Raw genomic sequence first — 26,110 nt, forward strand, 5'->3', positions numbered from 1 at the left:
ACATGGAGAGCTGACGCAGCGAGATGACGCAACAAAAAAAGACAGTTTCCCAGTGCCGCCCAATAATGCAAGTGGACGAAGAAGAACACACAGTAAATGGACACAGAGAGCAGACAACAGGGGGGATGGGGAGAGAAATAAATCTTTTTAAAAAAAGAAGAAACAAAAACAAGCGTGACTATTCTTACTTCAAATTACTAGTCCTAGCTATAAAGGGTCCTTAATTCTGGCTAATAATCATTCCACATTTCTCAAATCCATTCATTCTTCCACTCTCCTAAACGACCCTATCTTTCCTTATACCTTCAACAGCTCCTCTTCTCTTTTCTTGCTCTAACAGATGCTCTGTGCTTCCTACTTAATTGACAAACTAGAAGCAATCACATTTACCTTCCAGCATCATGTTCAAATTCTCTGCTGTTTTTCCAGTTACTAAGGATGAACTAGTTTACTCCAGACACATATATCCAATTGTATACTCAACATCTCTATTTGGATGCTGTGACAGTTTGAAGTTTTATGAATCCCAGGGAATATCAAGTTCTTTGAACTAAATCCGTTCCTGTTGGTGTGGGGCCCTTCGATTGCATTCGATTCAATTAAGGGACCCTTTTATTAGATCACTTTGATTAGACTGCTTTAAGGTCTTTAATTGGATTGCATAAGGCTGCGTCTCTACTGTCTTGCTGAGGTCTCATATAAACTGAGAACTGAAAGCAGAAACACACATAGAGAAAGAGAACTACCATTTTTACCCTGCCATGTGAGAAAGGACTCCAGGATTGCCTATAGTTGCAGAAAAGACAAACTCTAAGAGGCTGAGAGAGAAAGGCTGGAGGCTAGGTCCATGGAACAACTCAAAGCTGAAGAGGTTACGTCCTTCCATGTGCTTGATCACTCTCAACAGAGTTCAGGGAGAAAGCATCCTGGGGGAGAAGGTAGAGACACAGGTGGAGAGCTGCCATTTTGCCTCGCCACGTGGCCAGATTCTAGGATCTAGCAGCTGACCTTTGGTGAGAAAGCATCTCTGATGATGCCTTGATTTGGAACATTTTCACAGCATCAGAACTGTGAGCTTTCGCACTAATAAATTCCCTTTATAAAAGTCAACCCATTTTTATATTTTGCCTTGGCAGCCTTAGTAAACTAAAACATATGTCTAGTAAGTACTTTAAACTTAACAGGTCCAAAAGAAACTCTTCCCCCTATCTCCAAACCTGTTCTTCCTCCAGACTTTCCCATCTCAGAAAAGAGAAATTCCACATTCCACATCTCATAACTCAGCAAATTGTTTTTTTCTTACAAATTTAACATCCCCTTTCCCTCCCCCTGCCCTGCTGTTTTTTGCTGTGTCCATTTGCTGTGTGATCTTCTGTACCTATTTCTCTTTATTGTCCTCTTTTCTCATTTTTTCTCCTCTAGGATTTACCAGGATTGAATCCTGGGGACCTCTGATGTGGAGAGGGGTTCCCTGTCAGCGGCATCATCTCCGTTCCTGGTTTCTGCTGTGCTTCACCTTGACTCTCCCCTTCATCTCTTTTTTTGTTCCATCATCATCTTGCTGTGTGACTCACAAGCGTGGGCACTGGCTTGCCATGCAGATACTTGCATAGGCACTCATGTGGGCACTCAGCTTGCCACATAGGCACTCGGCTCACCGCACAGGCACTCGGCTCGCCACATGGGCACTTGGCTCACCACGTGGGCAATGGCTCTCCGGGCAGGCACGTTTTCTCTTCCTTTTCACTAGGAGGTCCGAGGGATCGAATCTGGGTCCTCCCATATGGTAGGTGGAAGCTCTATCACTTGAACCACATCTGCTTCCCAGCAAATTCTGTTTGCTTCACCTTCAAGTTATAGCCAGATTCTGACCACTTCACAACCCACAACCACTATGGTCTAAGCCACCATCAAGTCACATGTAGATGACTGCAGAAGCCTCCTATCTGGTCCTTGCCCTCCCATGGTCTATTCTCACCAAGTAGCCACAGGGTTCCCATTAAAATCTAAATCTACTCAAAATCTCCCCATGTTAACCATCTTGCTCAGATGTAAAGATCAAAGTCTTTACAGTGGTCTATAAGCCACAGTATGATGTGGCCCGAGTACTTCTTTCCTTTTTTTTTTTACTCATTACTTCGACCTAATTTCCCACTCTTCTCTATCTTGCTCATCTGCTCAAGTTGCACCAACTTTTTTTTCTGTATATTGAACACACCAGGAATGCTCATACCTTATAACGTTTGTAGTTACTACTGCTCTCTTTACCAAGAACATCTTCCCCCCAGATATTCACGTGGCTCACGCCCTTTCTTACTTTAGGCTTTCTACTCAAATGTTACCTTCTCACTGAAACTTTCCCGCCTATTTAAAACTACAAATTCCCTATCTACTTACCCTGATTTATTTCCATGAATAGTTCTTTTATCAGCAACTGACATGATATATAATTTTACTTACTTATTTTGTTTCCTTCTCTCCACACCATAATATAGAATTCACAAGGGTGGAGATTTTATCTTGTTCACTGCTATAGTCCACAAATACCATAGTGCCTGGCATTCAATAAATATGTTAAGCGAGTGAATATGAATGGTTACAATTAAGATGAGATTTTATAATCCTATGAAATGTGGCTCCAGCTTTACATAATCCATCTTGCACTATTGTTTTCCTGACCTAAACAGATGTGATAGATAAAAGATAGCAAAACAGATTTAAAGTTTTGTTTGGTTGCTCAGTTGCTACTCTTTTTAATGCAAATTTAAAATAAGGTAAAAATTTCTGAAAATAAAGGACACAAGAATCAATACTGAACTGGAAATTATTGATGAAAACATTTATGATTGGCTTAAAAAAAAATCTGACCTCTTAGTCCCTCTTTTTGTTCATTAATGCTGTTGTCTTATGAAACGCCTGCTCTATCGCTTTAAGTTTTGGGCTTAGAAGAATTTAGTCCAAATCTTGACCCCCAAAAATTCTAGAAAATTCAGGAAAAACATTAAGTGTATATCTTTCTCTATTATAAAGCACTCTTCTATTTTATCTCAACTCCTTAGACAAAGGATTAAATTTGAAAAGCACTAGGCCAGAAGGATCCTTTTGCATAAACAAAGAGTAGTTTTTACATATAAATAAAAATTTATGTGTAAAAGGGATGTTGCTGCCTTTTAAGTCTGCCTCAAAGGAACAAAACTTCTTTATGAGTTGAATGCTCTACTGGCTGTTCCTTTGTAATTTTAGGTATGGATTATCTGTTAGAGACTACTACTGTGCTTCAAGTTCACTGATAGGTTTTACTGATGCTGGTCCCTTCCATCATTTCTCAAGGCCAAGGCATAAGGCAGAGGTAAACACAAAGATAGGACTGAGAGACCAGGAGTATTTAAGTGCACTTACAATTTAATCAATATGGTTGAAAATCATCGTCTGCTATAAGAAGAACACAATAACTTTCTAAGTAATAATTTTCAAAATATCACATGAGGGAGATGTTTGCAATGAATATGTTTGCACTGCACAATGCACTTTGATTTCTTTGTTCCCCAAATGAGAGTTCATGCCATTGGACTTTGAATTTACTGTCTTTGGGGGAAAATAAAAAGACTGGCATTAAGGTATAGTTTCAAATTAGAATATTTTAAGACAATATATTTATGAGGATATATTTGAAAAGGATATATTTATGGTTATGGAGTGGGTTAAACTTGCACAATTAATGTGTCTTTTCCCACCAGTGCTTCACAGTGTAAGTACAAGTACCAAAGGATTAGATGGTTAATGGAACTAATCTAGGCTTGGGGATTTGCCTGGCAGGTGCTCAATGTAATAATAAAGGAATATGGGATGGCTCAGAAAGAAAGTAAGGGAGGTAGCTAACCACAGGGTCTAAGCCATAAAAGAAAACTCTGTGAAGCCAAGAGAGGGAGTTGTTAGGCTAGGGAATAAAACTTGAGGTCAAATTACACCTAATAAAATGAATGTGCTCAATGTGGAAAGATGCCCGTGGCAGAGTTAAAGGAAAAATGCAAGGGGCAGGATATGTTAAAACATACAAATGCATACCTAATTTTACTTATATATGCTTGTAAATACATATAAAATTTCAGCAAAGATTAATAAGAAACTGTGAAGTGGAACTGGGAGGAAGAGAATATTATTGGAAAAGAGACTTATTATAAATCAGTTTAATTTTTCTAAAATAGAGGGTGGCCTTTGTTCCTTGTGTTGTAGGGGAGCATTATATAATGAATAGGGGACTGTGTGTTGTGGAAGGATAATAAGTTTATAAGATAAAAGATTTAAAAGGTAGACTACTTATGGGTGATTATTATATATGGACAAAGTCCATATACTGGAGATAATATTGTAGGCTGTGCTTAGTTTGTTTGGTTTAACCAATGTCCTAAGTATATAGGAAAGTTATTCCCAATATATTTTCAAGGATCAAAACAGAAAGGTTAAGCAAAGCAGGCTTAGCTCAGTTGCTGAGCGCCTGCTTTGCAAATACGAGGTCCCAGGTTCAATCTCCAGTTACCTCCTAAAAACAAAACAAAACAAAACAACAACAAAATCCAAAAAGCCCCAGAAAGGTTAGCTTCCAAAAAAATCAATGTGGAAACCCAAGGTCTAGTGTTACATTTGCTAATATAGAACAGCAATAGAGTCCGTTTGCAAAGTGGAGAATGAGACTTGGAAGCAGCTGAGACTTTTCATTACTGAAAGCTGGATTCTAGGTCCTTTTTAAGGTGAGGGAGGGGTCTGAGCACTGTCCGTTAGGTCTCTGACTTATTATTATACACAATACTAGCCGTAGGAATGTTCATTAAGGGAGACTTATCTGGGAAGCGGACTTGGCCCAGTGGTTAGGGCGTCCGTCTACCACACGGGAGGTCCATGGTTCAAACCCTGGGCCTCCTTGACCTGCGTGGAGCTGGCCCATGCGCAGTGCTGATGCGCGCAAGGAGTGCCCTGCCACACAGGGGTGTCCCCCACGTAGGGGTGTCCCCCACGTAGGGGAGCCCCACGCGCAAGGAGTGCACCCTGGAAGGAGAGCCGCCCAGCGCGAAAGAAAGTGCAGCCTGCCCAGGAATGACACTGCACATATGAAAAGTTGACATAGCATGATGACGCAACAAAGAGAAACACAGATTCCCGTGCTACTGACAACAACAGAAACAGACAAAGAACATGCAGCAAACAGACACAGAGAACAGACAACTGGGGCGGAGGGGGGGGGAGAGAAATAAATAAAAATAAATAAATCTTAAAAAAACAAAAAAAAAAGAAGAGAGACTTATCCAGGGCACAGCATGAGGACAAGGATCCTTTTAAACTGTGATTTTAAGAAACTATTCCTCAATGCAAAAAGGAAATGAATTTCTCCTTAGCTTTGAAGCTAAGCTATAGCAGGCTTTTCCCTTTAAAAAAGAAAAAGCTTTAACAGAATAATTTTTACATAATACTAAATACAAACCTTATACGGTGAAGATTCAATTCTTTCCCCAAATAACACCTGACCAAGATTTTCAGATGGGCGCTTTCCTTCTGATGCTTGGCAAAAATCAAACCTGGGGGGAAGAGTATTTAAATTTTTTAGACATAAAAGAAAACAATGCAACAACACACATCTAGTCAATCTTGACTAATGTTTATCAGTTAAACATCTAGGGCACATTATATACTGATCATTCCAGCAACAATAAAAGTTGAATAAGAAATACATTCATACTCCAAGTTCCATATCTATCTAAAACAAAACAGAAAAACAAAACACCTGAAAATTACACTTTAGAATAGTTTGATTTCTAAATGCTCTTCATTAAAATGCATATTTGGATTTTAAAAATTGACACATCATAATTTATTTTTGTTCATGCCAATGATAAAATTACATCTTTGCCCTTCAAACAAATTTTCTTAACCTATCTCCTTTTTTGTTATAACTTTACCTCAATACCAAATCCTTACTTAAAAATGACATTTCGGAAAGATTTGTCAAGTTTACCTGGAGTTCTACATCATCCTGGTATATTGGGCAATATACCCCAACAGAAAAAGCATGGCTAGACAGACCTTATGAGAACAGAACCTATGAGGGATTGGTGGAGAAGCCATTTTCAGTTGGTTATAAGTTCCTCTCTGTGCTGCAATTCCCTTGTATTATTAACCAGATTTTGATCAAACATTTCAGCCTAAATTCAGCTTTGCTATAGAAAATTAAAAGACATTTATTTCTGGGTTCAACCTCGAATAATACAGGTATTTGAGGCCAATACAGTGATGGCAACAAATTAGTGGGACTCTCAAGAAAAAATGAAATCTCAAGTGATAAAAAACTGTGGCTGCGAAGTCCTTAAATGAAGATTTTCCATCTACTGGATGTAAGAGATGCACTCAGTTTCCCTAAGAATACGCACACAGATTTAAATACACAGATGTTTGTTTATTTTACAAAACAAAACAAAACAAAAAACTAAAAAAGCATTTAGGATCAACTTGGCGATGTGAGACACTTCAGGGTTCCACCCCACACAGAAGCTTTGAACAACCAGCAAGTCCTGACAGAACTGTCTTTTTTAAATCTCTAGGAAACAATTTAAAGGACGCATCAACAAGGTGAACAATGAATTAGAAGAAAGAAAAAAACACATAAAAGAGGTAGGACTTTGTGTTGCCTGGCCCCTCTACCATCCTCTCACCAGCTCAGCATGGAGCAGGCGCTCCCAGTACAGATCCCTGTCCAGTTCCGGAGGGAAAAGAGTAACATTTGTGCACATACTAGGAGCATGTATGTCTGGCTCAATCTCTCTGGGAATGATCTGCGGGACTTCCTACTGCAGAACTTGCCCTGCAAAGAGAAGGTGGCTCGCTGAGCTCTCCTAGAGAAAGCTGCGGGACAGCAGTCAAGTGGCTGCCTGGATTAAGAGACTGTTGGCTATAGACATACAGTGCAGTCCACAGGACTGTGAGGGAATAGTTTCCTAGGGAAGAGAGGACATTCATATCTGTATAAATGGGAGTACTTCTATAGTTACTCATATATGCCCAAAAGAGGCATGAACAGAAAGGACCAGGATAGGCCCACAAACTTTAGCCTGGAGTTATTCAACAAACCCACTGCGTGGATATGCTGTGAAGGAGAGCACTTGCACAGGTCAATCTGCAAAGATGGGAAAGAATGTTTTCTTTTTTTTTTTTTCCTGACTTCCGGTATTCAAGAAAAGATCTACCACAACTATAGCTGGATAAAAACCTAAGGAATAGACACCTATTCATCTAAGTTCCAGTGATAACATACTAAAATATCAAAATATCCAGGTTTCAACAAAAGGTGACAAAACATAAAAGAAATAGGAAGTGATGGCCCAGGCAAGGGGAAGATTAAACCACTAATTATAAATCATTCACAAGGAGGACAAGACACGAGACTCTCTTCTCCTCCAGAAAGATAGCTAGAGGACAAACAGAAACAGCCTGGAAAAAGATCTTCTAGGGTTTAGCACACCAGGTGAATGCTGGACACTGCCCAGAGGAGAGAGGGACAAAGGAAGGAAATCATAACAACAGAACCATGATTTGAAACCAGAGGCTGCTGCTGGGGCACTGTCCCCCCACACTAAAGACACTTCAGAATTCTCAGGCCTCTTAGAGGGCTGCAGGGATCAACCACCCCAGGAAAGGGAAGACAGAGGGATACAGTCTAATCCTGATCCAACTTCTGACCCCCAAATTTGGTCTGCTGTGTTTTATCAGCCCTTTCAGGCCGGGTGGGACCACACTGTTGTTTGCTGTAGGAGCCACAGGGGACTGGAGGAATCTGATCCTCTCATTCTCCCTCTCTTCTAGCCCGGACTGATTGTGGAGGAAACACCTCCCCAGGAAAGGGCAGACAGAGGGACACAGTCTAAGGCTGACTCAGTTTTTGACTCACAAGTTTGGTCTGCTGCTTCCCAGGAGTCCTTCCAAGTTGGGTAGGGCTCTACCATTGTTTGCCTTGGGAGCCAGCAAGGGGCTAAAGATATATAACCCTTCCAATCTCCTCCTCTACTAAGAGGGACTGACTCTTGAGAACTCAGAGGAGAGTGGAAATATTTCCAACACCAGAAGAGGGAAGGGACTGCCAGAGAAGGCTGGAGAACTGTCACTGAGAAAGTCTGAATTACAAGGCTCTTAGCCTCCAGGCAGGAGCTCTATCACAACAATCCAGTCTGTGTGGCAAAATAAACACTCGGACTAGGCACTGAACTGAGAGCTGCCAAAGTGCACCATCTGCTGGCAGATCAAGGAAGCACACATGAGATAATTAAAAATAAGAGCTTTTTCCCGCCTTTACAGTTTCACTCCTCAAGGCCCTAGGAAACCGGTCTGCAACCAATTACTGGGTCCAGAGCCCAATTCTGAGCAACTGGCAAGGACAATCTTAACAATCCAAGTCTAGCCAAGAATCAAAAAGCAGTCATAACACACAGCTTCCCACCACTAAATCCCTGCAAAAAAGAAAGAAATTGAGCATCTGAATAAACTACTGAGTAAACAACATCCTAAACAAATGCCTAGATATCAGCAAAAAATTATGAGCCATACTAAGACATGGCCCAAGAAAAGGAATATATTAAAGCCCAGAAGAGATACAGGATTTGAGAGAAATAATTAGTGAGAGGTGTACAAATTTCTAAAATCAAATTAATAAATTGAAAGACAATACGGCTAAAAAGATAAATGACATCAAGAAGACAATGAAGAAACTCAAAGAAGAATTGGAAATGCTGACAGAAAAGTAGCATGCTCATGGGAATGAAAAGACACAGTAAGTGAAATAAAAAACACATGGCCCAATGGATAAGGCATCCGCCTACCACATGGGAGGTCTGCGGTTCAGACCCCGGGCCTCCTTGACCTGTGTGGAGCTGGCCCATGCGCAGTGCTGATGCGCACAAGGAGTGCCCTGCCACGCAGGGGTGTCCCCCGCATAGGAGAACCCCATGCGCAAGGAGTGCGCCCTGTAAGGACAACTGCCCAGCGTGAAAGAAAGTGTAGCCTGCCCAAGAATGGAGAGCTGACACAACAAGATGACGCAACAAAAAGAAACAAAGATTCCCAGTGCCGCTGATAAGGACAGAAGTGGTCACAGAAGAACACACAGCGAATGGACAAAGAGAGCAGACAACTGGGGGGGGGGGAATAAATTAAAAAAAAATCTTACACACACACACACTAGAGGCAACCGGGAAGATGCCAGCAGAGTAAGGAGCTCCTAGAGCTGCTACAGGGCAGTTAGTAAACACCCAGAGCTATGGAGCTAGCTGAAGTACCTGTCTGGTGGCTCCAGGAGACAAGAAGAGCATCCTGCAACATCCTTGAAGGAGGAGAATGCCCATGTGCAGAGAAGACTCGTAAGTAGAGTGTTTCATGCCATGGAGGCCAATGTGCATCATCCCTGGAGGCACAAGCTGCCTCAGAAGTTGTTCTGTGGCTGGAATTGAAAGTTCTGCTTCCCAAAAAATGGGGGAGGAGACAGTTGGGCACCAACTTCAGCTACTTATGAGTAAATTCAGCAGCGTAAGTATAATCCTGAAAACAGCTAAAGTTCGAGCAGAAAGAGGCCAGTAGCCGCCATCTTAACCCTGTGCCTGGCATGAGGGGAAGTGGGGCAGACTGAAAATCACGGTGCTGGTGGGGACCAGCTTATTTCCATCCAGGTCTTGCAGCTCTAGCCTATACCCCAATGCCACCTCCAGCAGGGAGGAAGCTGAAGGGACCTGGGCCAGCCTCTCTGGGAAATTATTGGCCAAGCCGCGGAGGCCGGTGATTATCTTACTTCTGGAGGCATGAGCCACCCCAGGAGCTATTCTGTGGCTGGAATTGGAAGCTCCATTTCCCAAAAACAGGGGAGGAGGAGATGGTTGGCAGCCGATTTTGGCTACTGATTGGTAGACTCGGCTGGCTAAGATATAACCCTGGGAACAACTGGGGTGTGAATCTGCCCAAGTTGGAAAGAGGCCAGTGGCCATCATTTTGACTTTGCCCCTAGCCTGAGGGGAAGCCAGGCTGACTGAAAATCACAGTGAAGGTAGGAACCAGTTTCTTTCACCCAGATCGGACTGTAGCTCTAGACTAGGCTTCAGCCCCGCCTCTGGCAGGGAGGAGGCCGAGGAGTCCTGTACCAGCCTACCCAAGTAACTGCAGATACCTTCAGCTGGCACAGACTGAAAACAGGAAGTCTACCGGGGCAACTGTAGTCATCCTGGATCTGTACTGCATAGATTTTTGCCCACACCTGCAGCTCCATCCCTGCCCTAGGCAGGGGAAAAAGGGACGTGAAGCTTCATCAGTCTCTCTGGGCAGCTATAGTCTAAACCTGCATGACCTGGATTATTCCATGCAGCTGTGACTCTGTCCCTACCCCTGGCAAAAGAGAAAGTTGGGAGAAGCTTCAATGGTCCCTAGCACAGTGAAGGCAGCTTCAGCCTCCACAGCTTATAGCACCAAATACAACCTTGGGTCCTACTACACAACAAGCAAGGGAGAAAGGGCAGGAATCCCTAAACTAAAGAGAAAAACTATACCCAGAATACAAGATGCCAAGACACCAACAAAAGATTACAATCCACACCAAGAAACAGGAAGATATAGCCAGTTAAAAAGGAACAAGATAAACCTCCAGATGACATAAAGGAGTTGAGACAACAAATCATAGATATTCAAACAAATCTCCTTAATAAATTCAACGAGATGGCTAAAGAGATTAAGGATATTAAGACGACACTGGATGAGCACAAAGAAGAATTTGAAAACATATATAGAAAAATAGCAGATCTTATGGGAATGAAATGTGCAATAAACGAAATTTAAAAAAACATTGGAATCATATAATAGCAGATTTGAGGAGGCAGAAGAAAGGATTGGTGAGCTTGAAGAAATGGCCTCTGAAAGTGAACATATAAAAGAAAAGATGTGGGGAAACAGACTTGGCCCAGTGGTTAGGGCGTCTGTCTACCACATGGGAGGTCCGCGGTTCAAACCCCGGGCCTCCCTGACCCGTGTGGAGCTGGCCGATGCGCAGTGCTAATGCGCGCAAGGAGTGCCCTGCCACGCAGGGGTGTCCCCCGCGTAGGGGAGCCCCATGCACAAGGAGTGCGCCCCGTAAGGAGAGCCGCCCAGCGCGAAGGAAAGTGCAGCCTGCCCAGGAACGGCGCCGCCCACACTTCCCATGCCGCTGAGGACAACAGAAGTGGACAAAGAAACAAGACGTAGCAAATAGACACAGAGAACCGACAACCGGGGGGGGGGAATTAAATAAATAAATAAAATCTTTAAAAAAAAAAAAGAAAAGATGAAGAATGGAAAAAACTGAACAAGGTTTCAGGGAACTAAATGACAGCAAAAGACGTGCAAACATTCATATCATGGGTGCCCCAGAACAAGAAGAGAAGGGAAAAGGGGCAGAAGGAACATTTGAAGAAATAGTGGTAGAAAATTTCCAAACCCTACTGAAGGACATAGATATCCACATCCAAGAAGCACAATGTACTCCCATCCAAAAAAATCTGAAAAGACCAACTCCGAGACACATACTCATCAGAATGTCAAATGCCAGAGACAGAGAGAGAATTCTGAGAACAGCAAGAGAAAAGCAATGTATAACATATAAGGAATACCCAATAAAATTAAGTGCTGATTTCTCACCAAAAACCACGCAGGCAAGAAGACAGCGGTATGATATATTTAAGATACTACAAGAGAAAAACTTCCAGTCAAGAATCTTATATCTAGCCAGACTGTCTTTCAAAAATGAGGGTGAGATTAGAATATTCACAGATAAACGGAAACTGAGAGAATTTCTAAGCAAGAGACCAGATTTTCAGGAAATACTAAAGGGTGTGCTAGAGCCTGAAAAGAAAAGACAGGAGAGAGAGGCCTGGAAGAGAGTCTAGAAATGAAGATTACATCAATAAAATTAACCAAAAGTGTCAAAGGAGTGGTAAAAATAAAATATGACAGATAAAACTAAAATAGGAATAAACTTAACCAACGATGTAAAGCACTTGTATTCAGAAAACCGCAACTCAATGTTAAAAGAAATCAAAAAAGGCCTAAATAACTGGAAGAACATTCCATGCTCATGGACTGGAAGGCTAAATATCATTAAGATGTCAATTCTACTCAAATTGATATAAAGATTCAATGCAATCCTGATAAAAATTCCACCAGTATCAAAAAAAATTGAAAACATGATCATCAATATATTTGGAAGGGTAAGGGGTCCTGAAGAACCAGAAACATCATAAAAAAGAAAACTGAACCTTCATCTCCAGACTTTAAATATTACCTAGCTATAGTGGTAAAAACAGCATGTACTGGCATAAAGACAGACACAAAGACCAATGGAACCAAAATTATGGTTGGTTCAGAAACAGACCATTACATATATGATTAAGTGATGTTTGATGAGCCTGTCAAACCTGCAGACTTCAGGCAGAACAATCCATTCAACACATGGTGCTGAAAGAATTGGGTATCATAGTCCAAAGAAGGAAAGAGGACCCCTATCTCATACCTTATACAAAAATTAACTCAAAATGGATCAAAAAACTAAAAATAAAAGCAAGAAGCATAAAACTTCCAGAAGAAACTGTAGGAAAATATCTTCAAGACCTGGAAGTAGGTGGTAAATTCTTAAAGGAGATAAGAAGAGGACTGAGATGGACTATTGATGTTTAACATATGTAGAAGTTGTAATTAGCTTTAATGTCAAAGTGTGGAAATGTATAGAGTGGATGGTAACAAATAGTGAGTAAAAGCTAGTTTATAAATGGGGATGTGGCTGAAAATGGTAGTCTAGGTATGTAAATGCCAACTGACAAAATGCTAGAGAATAATCTAGGAACTGAATAGCACAGTAAACCAAGAGGTGGTTGATGGTACAGATGCAAGAGTGTCCTTTGTGAGCTTGAGCAAATGTACATCACTACTGCAGGGTGTTGCGAATGTGGAGAAGCATGGGAAAAATACAGTTGGAGTTGACCTATGGACTGTGGTTAGTAGTAATAATATAATATTTTTGCATCTATGCGAAAGACATACTGTGTTGAAAAATGAGGCAGTATGGAAAATGTGAGCCAAATGTACACTATGGACATGGTAACAATCAGATGTTATTATCTTATCTGTATCAAATATTCCACCACAATGTGGTATGTTGATGGAGGGATGTTGATTGTGAATTCTGCACATGTATATGATTGTTTTATAAGGTTACAACTTCTGTCATAAAAAATATATTAAAAAAATAATAACAGGGTGGGCTGGGGGAAAAACACACCAAATATAAAATAAGGACTATGATTAGTAGTAAGATTTTGACAATATTCTTTCATAATTTGTAACAAATGCCTCATGACAATGCAAAGTGTTGGTGGAGGGTTGATGTATGGGACCCCTGTATGATGTTATGCATGTATGCTTTGTAAGTCACAACTTTTACTACACACTTGTTTATGTATGTTCACATATAAATGATATCAAAAAAATTAGAGGCATACAACAGCAGGCTTGAAATGAAAGAAAAAGAATAAGTGATACAGAAGACAGAACAGCTGAAACTGAAGAGAAAAAAGAACAGAGGAAAAAGAATGGAAAAAATTGAGTAGGGACTTAGTTGAATGACAACATGAAACACAACATCATGTGTCATGGGAGTTCCAGAAGGAGAAGAGGAGAGAAAAGGGACAGAAAGAGTATTTGAGGAAATAACAGCTAAAAATTTTCCAACTCTCACAAAAGAAATGAACTTCCATGTCCAAGAAGTGCACCATATTCCAATCAGAATAATTCCGAATAGACCTACTCCAAGACACATACTACTCAGAATGTCAAACATCAAAGATGAAGAGAAAATTCTCAGGGTAGCAAGGGAGAAGCAAACCATTACATACAAAGGAAGCCCAGTAAGATTTAGCGCAGGTTTCTCTTCAGAAATTATGGAGGCAAGAATATAGTGACATGATACATTAGGAGAGTGAAAGAGAAAAATGCCAGCTGAGAATTCTTTATCCAGCACAAATGTCCTTCAATTATGAAGGTGACTATAAAATATTCACGAACAGAAAGAAACTAAGAGATTTTGCAAAAAAGAATCCACCTCTGCTGGAAAAATCAAAGGAGGCCTTAGAACCTGAAATAAAAAGACAGGAGAGAGAGGCCTGGAGGTGAGTACAGAAGAAAGAATAGAGAAAGATAACTGAAAGAGTAAAAAGACAGACAAAAATATCATATTGACATATGAAAATCAAAGAATAAAATGGTAGAAGCGAATAATGCATTTACAATAGTATCATTGATTGTGAATGGATCAAACTCCCTAATCAAAAGATATAGGCTGACAGAATGGATTAAAAAAATGAGCCATCCATATGCTGCCTACAAGAAACTTACCTTAGAACCAGGGATACAAACTGGTTGAAAGTCAAAGTTTGGAAAAAGATACTCCATTCAAACAGTAACCAAAAAAGAGCAGGGGTAGCTACACTAATATTGGACAAGACAGACTTTAAATGCAAAAAAGTTATAACAGATATAGAAGGCCATTATATATTAATAAAAGGGAGAATCCACCTGAAAAATATAACATAAATATATCTATGCACCTAACCAGGATGCCCCAAAATACATACACTGAAAAACTGAAAGGAGAAACATATCTTTACAAGAATCGTTGGAGACTTTAACACCCCACCCACGTCATTAGATAGAACAACTAGACAGAAGATCAACAAGGAAACAAGAGAACATAAACAATATGATAAACATGTTACCTAACAGACGAGTGCTACATCCAAACTCAGCAGGTTATACATTCTTCTCAAGTGCCTTGGATCTTTCTCCAGGATAAACTACATACATGTAAGGGCACAATGCAGCTCTCCATAAATATAAAAAGAATGAAATTATACAAAGCACTTTCTCACATCATAATGGACTGAAATTGAAAATCAATAATAGACAGGAAAAAAAGTAAATTTGCAAATGTGTGGAGGCTGAACAAAACACACCTAAATAATCAGTGGATCAAAGAAGAAATTGCAAGTGAAATCAGTAAATATATGAGACAAATGAAAACAAGAACACAACACATCAAAACTTTCGGGATAAAGCAAGGGCAGTCTTGAGGGAAATTTATATCCCTAAACGCTATATTAAAAAAGGAGTTAAACTCAAAGATTTAACTGAACGACTAGAGAAACTAGAAAAAGAACAGCAAACCAATCCCAAATCAAGCAAAAGGAAAGAAAGAATAGAGAGGAAATAAATAAAATTGAGAACAACAAAAAAAAACACTAGAGAAAATCAACAAGAGCTGCTTCTTTGAGAATATCAATAAAATTGACAAACCCCTAGATGGACTAACAAAGAAAAAATGAGAAAAGATGCAAACAAATTCCATTACAAATTAAAGGGGGGACGTCACAATTCATGCCAAAGAAATAAACACTATCATAAGAAGATATTAAGAGAAATTGTATGCCAATAAACTAGACAATGTAGATGAAATGGACAAATTCCTAGAACGCAGAAAAAACCTACACTGATGCTACAAGAAATACAAGAATTTCACCAATCAATTTAAAGAGACTGAAACAGTCATCAAAAATCTCCCAACAAAGAAAAGTCTGGGACCAGGCAGCTTCACAGGTGATTTCTACCAAGCATTGTGAAAAGCATTAACACCAATTCTGTTTAAACTCTTCCAAAAAATTGAAGAGGGAAAATTACCCAACACATTTTATGAAGCAAACATAGCCTAAAACAAAGCCAGATAAAGACACTACAAGAAAAGAAAATTACAGACCAATCTCTCTCATGAACATGGATGCAAGAATTCTCAACAAAAATAACTTGCATATTGAATCCAACAGCATATCAAAAGACTTATACATCATGACCAAGTAGGATTTATTCCTGGCATGCAAATCTGGTTCAACATAAGAAAATCAATCAATGTAATACACCACATTCACGAATAGAAGGGGAAAAAAAAACCACACAATCATCCCAATTGATGCAGAAAAGGCATTTGACAAAATCCAGCTTTCTTTTTGATAAAAACACTTCAAAAGATATGAATAGAAGAAAAAGTCCTCAATCTGATAAAAGGCATATATGGAAAACCCACAGCCAATATCGTACTCAATGGAGAAAGGTTGAAAACTTTCCCTTTAAGATCAGGAACAAGATAAGGATGCCCATATTCAGAATGCTAAAACTAAAAAAAAACAAAAACCTAAACAAAACAAATTGTGTTCAAGGACTGGAAGAATACATATCATTATGATGTCAATCTTACCCAAACTGATTTATAGATTCAATGTTATACCAATAAAAATTTCAACAGCCTACTTTACAGAATTATAAAAGGCAATTACCAAATTCATTTGGAAGGAAAGTGCACCCACATAACCAACATATTCTAAAAAAGAGGAGTGATGTGGGAAGAATTTTACTGCCTGACCTCAAAACATATTACAAAGCTACAGTGGTCAAAACAGTATGGTACTGGCATAAAAATAGACACATCTATCAGTGGACTAGAATTGAGAATCCAGAAATTAACCCTCACCTACATGGTTAACTGGTTTTTGACAAACCTACCAAGACCATGTTAACAGGACAAAACAGTCTCTTCAAGAAATGATGCTAGGAGAACTGGATAACTATAACCAAAAGAATGAAGAGGACCCCTATCTCACTTCCTGTACAACAATCAACTCAAAATGGATCAAAGACCTAAATATAAAAGCCAGGACAATAAAAATACTAGAAGAAAACATAGCAGAACATCTTCATGACTTTGTAGTAGGTGGTGGTTTCTTGGTCGTTATACCCAAAGCATGCAGAGCAAAAGAAAAAATAGATAAATGGGATCTCCTCAAAATTAAACACTTTTGCACCTTACAGGTTTTTGTCAAGAGGGTGAAAAGGCAGCCAAATCAATGGGAGAAAATATTTGGAAATCACATGTCAGATAAGGTTTTAATATCCAGGATATATAAAGAGACATTACAACTTAACAATAAAAAGACAAAAGACTCAATTAAAAAATGGATAAAAGACTCAAGCAGACATTTGTATAAAGAAGAAATACAAATGGCAAAAAACCATGAAAAAATACTCAGCATCACTAACAATTAGGGAAATGCAAATCAAGACTACAATGAGATATCATTTCACGCCTATGAGAATGGCCTCTATCAAAAAAGACAGAACTACAAGTGTTGGGGAGGATGTGGAGAGACAGAATACTTATTCATTGTTGGTGGGAATGCAGAATGGTATAGCCACTGTGGAGACTGGCAGTTCTAAAGGAAGTTGAATATAGACTTGCCACATGACCCTGCAATACGGCATATACCCAGAAGAACTGAGAGCAGTAACACGAACAGACATCTGCACACTGATGTTCACAGCGACATTATTCATGATTGCTAAAAGTTGAGAATAACCCAGGTGTCCATCAACCAATGAATGGATAAACAAACTGTGATATATTCACACAATGGAATATTATGCAGCTGTAAGAACAAATGAAGTCATACAGTATATGACAAGGGAAGCAGACTTGGCTCAAGGGATAGACTGTCCACCTACCACATGGGAGGTCCAGGGTTCAAACTCAGGGCCTCCTGACCCGTGTGGTGAGCTGGCCCATGCACAGTGCTGATGTGTGCAAGGAGTGCCATGCCATGCAGGGGTGTCCCCAGTGTAGGGAAGCCCCACACGCAAGGAGTGTGACCCATAAAGAGAGCCACCCCATGTGGAAAAAAAAGCAGCCTGCCCAGGAGTGGCACCACACACACGGAGAGCTGATGCAGCAAGATGACGCAACAAAAAGAGACACAGATTCCTGGTGCCGCTGACAAGAATACAAGCAGACACAGAAGAACACACAGTGAGTGGACACAGAGAGCAGACAACTGGGGGGGGGGGGGAAGGGGGGAAGGGAGAGAAATAAATGAAATAAATAAATAAAGCATATGACGACATGGATGTACCTGGTGGACATTATGTTGAGGGAACCAAGCCAGACACAAAAGGACAAATGGCGTATGATTGCGTTACCATGAACCAAATATATTGTGTAACACATTGTATGATTTTAAAAAATTATATGTATCTAGTACAAAAAAAAATGCTGATGGTGATGAAAAAAAAAAAGTAACATTGTGGTATGTACATTAGGATATTCAGAGAAAAAACTGTGGAGGAACAGACATCAAAGGATTTATTTCTGGGGGGCTATTATGTGGAACATAGGAATTTCGTTTGAAAATGTGTGGCTTTTCTTAATTAAAAAATTTTAATAAAATTACCTTATTGTCCAGTTGTTTCAGTTGGTTTGCTTCTATGTATGGCAAAGCAACATAAACTGAAGAAAACATTTAACCCTACTCTGTAAGTAAAAAGTATCGCCTTATCCCAAAGGTCAAATGGGTGAAATAAGAACTGTCTTCACAGTACACTGAATGTTGGGAAATGGATGTGGCTCAACCAACTGGGCTCCCATTTACCATACAGGAAGTCCAGGGTTTGATGCCCAGGGCCTCCTGGTGAGGGCAAGCTGGCCCACGCGGCAAGCTGGCCCATGCAAAGTGCCAGACCACACAGGAATGCCACCCCACGCAGGAGTACTGCCCTGCATGGGAATGCTGCCCAGCCCAGGAAAGTCACCCTGTGCAGGAGGGTCAGCTGATGCGAGAGCTGGTGCAGCAAGATGACGCAACAAGAGACACAGAAGAAAGAAAATAAGAAGATGTAGCAGAACAGGGAGTTGAAGTACAGCAAGAAGGTCCCACTCCGGAGGGTCCCAGGATCGGTTCCCAGAGCCGCCTAATGAGAATACAAGCAGACACAGAAGAACACACAGCAAATGGACACAGAGCGCAGACAACGGGGTTTGGGGGTGGAGAAATAAATAACATAAATCTTTCAAAAAAAAACCCAAAACATTGAATGTTAATGGATTAAACTTCCCAATCAAAAGAAATAGACTGGCAGAATGGATAAGAAAATATAAGCCATCCATATGCTGTCTACAAGAGACTCACCTTAGGCCCAAGGATACCTAGAGATTGAAAGTGAAAGTACACATGCAGTAACCAGAGTAGCTATACTTATAGCAGATGAAATAGACTTTAAAAGCACAGTTATTAGAGACAAGGAAAGACATTATATATTAATAAAAGGGGCAAATCACCAAGAAGAAAGAACAATCATAAACGTATATGTACCTAACCAGGATGCCCCAAGATACATGAGGCAAACACTGGCAAAACTAAAGGGAGAAATAGATATCTTTACAATAATAATTGGAGACTTCAATAAACCACTCTCAGCATTAGACAGAACATCTGGGCAGAGGATCATTAAAGAAACAGAGAACTTTAATAATATGCCTCAGGAAGCTAAATATAGAACAGCCATATGATCCAGCAATTCCTCTACAGGGATATATCCAGAACTGAAAACTGTGGCACAAACAGACATCTGCACATCCATGTTCACAGCAGCATTATTCACAACTGCCAAAAGATGGAAACAACCCAAGTGTCCATCAACCAATGGATGAAGAAACAAAATGTGGTATATACATACAATGGTAAACTATGCTGTGGTAAGAAGAAATGAAATTGGAGCACATATGATAACATGGATGACTCTTGAAGACATTAAGCGAAGTGAGGTAAGCTAGACACAAAGGACAAATATTGCATAGTCTCATTAATATGAACTAAATACAAAGAATAAACGCATGGAGTTAAAACTAGAGCATAGGTTATTAGGAGATAAGAGGAGGGCTGCAAAGTAGTACTGATGCTTAATGTGTATAAAAGTTATAATTAACTTGATTGTATATGTGTGAAAATGTATAGAGCTGATGGTAATACATTATAATGAGTAGCAGCTGGTTTATAAATGGGATTGTGGTGGGAAAAGACAGTCTAGGGATGCAAATGTCAACTTAAAGAAAATTAGAGAATAATCCAGGTACTAAATAACAGAGGTGGATGAGAACTGTGGCTGATGGTACAGATTCAAGAGTGTCCTTCTGTGAGCTAGAGCAGATACATGTCTACTGCAGGGTGGTGGGAATGTGCGGAAGCATTGGAAAAATAAAATTGGTGTGACCTAGGGACTATGGTTAACAGCAATCATGTAATATTCATGTATCTATTAGAAGATGTACTGTGCTGATAATGGGGGAGTATGGAAAAAGTGTGCCAAATGTATGCTATGGACCATGGTGTTAACAGTCTGATGATATTATCTTATAACCTGTAACAAATGTTCCACCACTGTGTGGTGTGCTAAGTGAAGGAGTGTTGTATAGGAAATCTACACATTTGCATGATTGTTTTGTAAGTTTACAACTTCTGTAATAAAAACATATTTTAAAAAATAATAATAGGGTGGGTTGGAGGAAAATATAACAAATGTAAGATATGAACTATAATTAAGTATTAAGATTTTGACAATATTCTTTCACAATTTGTAACAAATATCTCACAACAATGCAAGCTGTTGGTGGTGGGTTGACGTATGTATGGGACCCCTGTATGATGTTATGCATGTCTGTTTTGTAATTTCACAACTTTTCCTATATACTTATTGTTTATGTATGTTCATGTATGAATGATATACTTCAATAAAATTAAAAACAAAAAGCAAAAACACTTGCCATTCTAACCCTAAAAAAAAGTATCCCCTTAAAAATGTTTTCAGCTTCTGTATATTTTAGAAATATATATGAATTTATCCTTAACTGTGGAGAAAATGTTCTATATGTACAAAGTACTGATGAGTCAAAAAATTTCATAAAAAAACCAAGGTAAAACACTTACGCTGTATATTCATAAGGAAGAACAGATTCCACTGAATCAAGCCTGTTCACAAACAGTTCTATTTCAGCCTGAAAATAAGAAAACATGAAATTAGAATATACACAATGTAATTCAAGACTTAAGTCAAGATTGAATTGAATAAGAACTTGACATGTTTGAAATGTGAAATTTCAAAATATCCAACCCAGTTTTAGCAATTCAAATTATACCAAAAAAAATTTCAGTTGCAAATGTCTCCAGGACTTTTAAATGCTTTAAGTTATAAAATTTCTAAAAATGGGAAACGGACTTGGCCCAGTGGTTAGTGCGTCCGTCTACCACATGGGAGGTCCGCGGTTCAAACCCCAGGCCTCCTTGACCCGTATGGAGCTGGCCCATGTGCAGTGCTGATGCGCGCAAGGAGTGCCGTGCCACGCAGGGGTGTTCCCCGCGTAGGGGAGCTCCACGCGCAAGGAGTGCGCCCGTAAGGAGAGCCGCCCAGCGCGAAAGAAAGTGCAGCCTGCCCAGGAATGGCACCACCGACACTTCCCGTGCGGCTGATGACAACAGAAGCAGACAAAGAAACAAGACGCAGCAAATAGACATAGAGAACAGACAACCAGGGGAAGAGGGGGAATTAAAAATAAATAAATAAATCTTAAAAAATAAAAAATAAAATTTCTAAAAAATTAACTAAACTATCTTAACTAAAAGCATTCATATCAAAATAGATGTTTTCAAATTTTGAGTTTCCAAATTCAATGTTTCATTCTAAAGTATAAAGATAATTTTTATATTTAAACAATTTTTAAAACGTTCTCACAACACCCCAAAAATATTATCAAGTTGGTAAGAAATTTCTATACCTACTATATTAGAAATACAATCTCATGCCCATGTCCACTTTTTTTTTTTTTAAGATTTATTTTATTTATTTCTCCCCACCCCCTTGCTGTGCCCTGTTTGTCTTCCTTGTTTCTTTAGGAGGTACCAGAAACCAAACCCAGGACCTCTGATGTGGGAGTGAGGTATCTAATCACTTGAGCCACCTCCACTGCCTGCTTTGTTGTGTCTCTCACTGTTTTTCTTGTGTCTCTTGCTGCATTATCCTGCTCATTGTGCCAGCTCTCTGTCTTCTTTAGAAACACTGGGAACAGAACCAGGGACCTCCCATGTGGTAGGCAGGAGCCCAATACCTTGAGCCACATCTCTTTCCCCATATCCACTCATAAGCAGACAGGAAATAGACAATGACAACATGGTCTAATACTGGAGGACTGCTTTGATCTACTTGGGAATGTTGAACTAACAGACACTGACACTGAAGTAGTACAAAGTGACCAGATCAAGTTCAACAGTAGAGGAAGGGGAGAAAAGCTGTATCAATTTCCTGTAAATACTGGCTAACTTAAAGCTACACGTTCCTATTGAAGTTCCCAGAGTTTCTCCCAGGTATAGATGAAGTTTCATGGGACCTCTAACACTCACCATGCAAGCATTTACCCACTGTGGGAGCCCAGGGTCTGGTCTACCCCCCCCCCCCCTTAAATTAAACACAGTCCAAAGCGCTTAGCTGCCAGCATAACCTGGACACTTCACTTAAAAAGAAACAAGCTTCCCTGTAGGAATGTACAGATGGTACCATAAACTCTAGTGTTCTCAAGGATGGATACTCCCTTCCTGCAATAATATCACCAGATACCCCATTTGTGCGCTTCATGTAAGTCTTGCAGAACCTCTGTTCTCATACCCTACAGAATAAATGTCTTTGTTCTGAGACCCCTTATTATATTGTCCCATCTTTTCTCACTTCTTTGCGGAGCGCTACTTTCATTTTTCAGCCTACCACCGCTGGAGAGCCTTTCCTTTCTGTAAGTCCTAATAAAGCTCAAGTCTAAGTGTACCTCTGGTCTTGCAGCTGCCCTGACCCATGCTCTTCAGGAGTTGGGTAGAACACCCACCCTCTCAAAAGGAGATCATTACTATGCATTACGTAATTCTTTAGTTTAAGAGGCCAGCAAGCAATTTTTGTCCTAAAGTCCAGAAGTATGTTTGGTGCTAACCAAAAAAGATGAAATAGTAGCTGTTTACCTGAGACAAATATTTTTATAGAGTTAGATCTTGAAAGCTGCCTCTGGATGCTGTGATCATGAACAGATCAAAGCCACACTTGTAGTTTTGTTCTTACTTACTAGCGCTGCCTGTAGTCATCTATACCTGCTAATATCCCTAAAAGTGAGGTTTATGTACAATAAAACAATTTTGTGTGATCTATGTATATTTTAAAAATAAATAAAAAATGTATTTTAAAATAATAATAATAAAACTAATAGTATACTGCCATTGAAAAAACAACAAACCATAGTGGCTAAGAGTATAGACTCTTGGGTCAGATTGCCTGGGTTCAAATCCTAGCCCTAACACATACTAAATTGTGAGACTTTGGTCAAGTTATTTAGCATTTCAGTTTCTCATGTAAAAAATGGTGATTACAGTTTCTACTTTATAAGGTTATGAGGATTATAATATGTCTTAGTATTTATAAGGTTATGAGGATTATAATATGTCTTAGTATTTATAAGGTACATTTTTTTAAGGTACTAGGGCCAAAGATCTTGTATGTGGAAAGCCAGTACTCAACCACTGAGCCACAGTGGCTCCCACAAAGTACTTTTATGTGCTGCAAAGTACTATCTGTTAGTACTGGTTACATTTTTAAAAATCAAACAAATTTAATAATATTTAGAATAGAGAATGCCAAAGCTACACTAGTCATCTGCTGAAATTCTTGTCTAATACTCATGATATACAATGGAAGACAAGTTACCAGCCCTTGTATACAGTACAAGAAAAGAGTATCATATGTAACCCCTAAAATTCTACACAAATGAAATAACCACTCAATGGCAACAATACCGCACACCCACAATTTTTTACTCTTTCCTTGCATAAAATAGTCAAGACTATATTACTGGCCATTTTAGCTAAACAATAATGTGATCTGACAAGGTACCACCCACTAACTCTTTGAAGCATTACAGTATAAGTGAATAATTAACACAGATACACTTAAGTGTTGTGAAGGCAAAATTCCCAACTGATGACTTACTCTGCCAAAATAATTTTCACGAATTTTAAGAGTTCAACACTGCTATGAAGATGTCTCAGAATTCAACTGCTTTATTTAGTATAGCTTAATGAAGACTTCGAGGTACCTAAAAGGTGATCCAGTTCACATGTCTAGATTTCTTTCTAGGAAGGAATGTAGCTATCATAGTCTATGCAACTTTCTATATTTTTAGTTTCAAAATCTGTACAGCCACATTTTCATTACATAAACTAAATCCCATTTGCTATGATTTAAGCATATTCCTTTCTCTTAATTTTGTTTATTACAAAGTGATTAAGAACAGGAACTCAGCCAAGAAGCTCGGCTGCCTAGGTTTAAATCCTGATTCTGACACTTATGAGCATGACTTATTAAAGCATTTAGCATGTTCCTGGGCAAGTTTTTTCACTTCCTCGTGCCTTAGTGTTCTCATCAGTAGAATGGAGACAATAATAATCCTGACTTCAAGTGGTTTTTGAGAAGATTCAAGAACAGCACCTGGCAAAGTACTACATAAGTATTTACTATTTTGCAACAATATCCAACAGAACTTAAAAGATAATAGAAATGTTTTTTCATGGGCATTATCAAATACAGTAGCTATCAGCCACTTGTGGCTCTTTGGCACTTAAAATGTGATTAGCATGACTTAAGAACTTAATTTTAAGTATTATTTAATTTTAATTAAATTTAATAGTCATATGAGGTTAGTGGCTACTGTATTAGACAGCACAGTTATAGAGAAAAATAGCATGCAGTTTATTACCATTTACATATCCCTTTATATACTTAACATTTTTACTGTAGTCACTACAGTTCTTTCTTCTCTTGGAAAAACAGCTTTAATATTGCTAGTCTATTCCAAAAGCTGGCAAACTTTTTCTGTAAAGGGCCAAAGAGTAAATAGTTTTGGTTTTGTAGCCTGTGCAGTTTCTGCTGCAAGGCAACTCTGCCATTCTAGTGCAAAAGGAGCACAGACTATGGAAACAAGCATAGCTGCGTTCCAATAAAACGTTATTTATGGACACTAAAATTTGAATTTCATGTAATTTTCACTTGTCACTAAATATTATGATTCTTTCGATTTTCCCCTCAATAATTTAAAACAATAAAAACAATTCTTAGCTCATGGGCCATACAAAAAAGGGAGGCAGGCCCAACTGGGATTCCTGGTTTATCCTTGAGCTCTATTTTCTAGGTATTTTTCAACATTTTAAAATTCACATCTTAAATGGCCAAACACAAGGCACAAGATTCAAAGATCTGATACACGTGAAAAATTTCAAGTTACTCAATAAGGGCATATAAATTTGGAGTACAAATCTGTTCCATGTCTACCCAATTGGATGATACAAGAATTTTTGCTTTGCCTATAATATCATCTCTGAAGTTTCACAGTACATCTTTTGGCTCTAGCATTATAAGATTGAGGAAAGGGAAACGGACTTGGCCCAGTGGTTAGAGCGTCCGTCTACCACAAGGAAGGTGCGTGGTTCAAACCCTGGGCCTCCTTGTCCCGTGTACAGCTGGCCTACGCACAGTGCTGATGCATGCAAGAAGTGCCGTGCCACGCAGGGGTGTCCCCCGCGTAGAGGAGCCCCACGGGCAAGGAGTGCGACCCGTAAGGAGAGTTGCCCAGCGCGAAAGAAAGTGCAGCCTGCATAGGAATAGCACCGCACACACGGAGAGCTGACACAACAAGATGACGCAACAAAAAGAAACACAAATTCCTGTGCCGCTGACAACAACTGAAGCGGACAAAGAACAACAAGCAGCAAACAGACAGAGAGAACAGTCAATCGGGGCGGGGGGGGGGAGGGGAGAGAAATAAATAAATCTTAAAAAAAAAAAAAAGATTGAGGAAAATCCCAAATCTCATTTTCTGACTTCTTTCATACCTCCTTTGAGCCTTAATCTTTCTAAACTGAAGGGTCATAATCTTTTGAATCATCTATCTTGTTGATCATCTCCGCTGCTTTTCTTGGGACCTTGCCCTACTTTCTTATCTTCTTTCTTTTTTACTTTTTATTTTGAATACGTTCAAATTTACAGGACAGTTACAAAAATAATATAAACCACATACAGAAAACTCCAACATACCCCTACCCCCAGGTACCCAGATCAA

General features: G+C 39.4%; 1 protein-coding gene across 2 annotated transcripts in view; it reads right to left on the reverse strand.

The window, feature by feature from the left end:
- The window catches only part of TM9SF2 (transmembrane 9 superfamily member 2), an 82,775-nt gene that overhangs the window by 42,562 nt on the left and 14,103 nt on the right, over nt 1–26,110 (reverse strand). For both annotated transcript variants that reach the window (XM_004458415.4, XM_023588747.3), the window contains exons 2-3: nt 20,898–20,965; nt 5,477–5,570 (exon numbers count right to left, since the gene is read on the reverse strand). In XM_004458415.4, the coding sequence (XP_004458472.1) occupies nt 5,477–5,570; nt 20,898–20,965 (162 nt within the window). The remainder of the gene's footprint in view (nt 1–5,476; nt 5,571–20,897; nt 20,966–26,110) is intronic.

Source organism: Dasypus novemcinctus, chromosome 15 (genome assembly GCF_030445035.2).
Source record: "Dasypus novemcinctus isolate mDasNov1 chromosome 15, mDasNov1.1.hap2, whole genome shotgun sequence".
NCBI classification, from domain to species: Eukaryota; Metazoa; Chordata; class Mammalia; order Cingulata; family Dasypodidae; genus Dasypus; species Dasypus novemcinctus.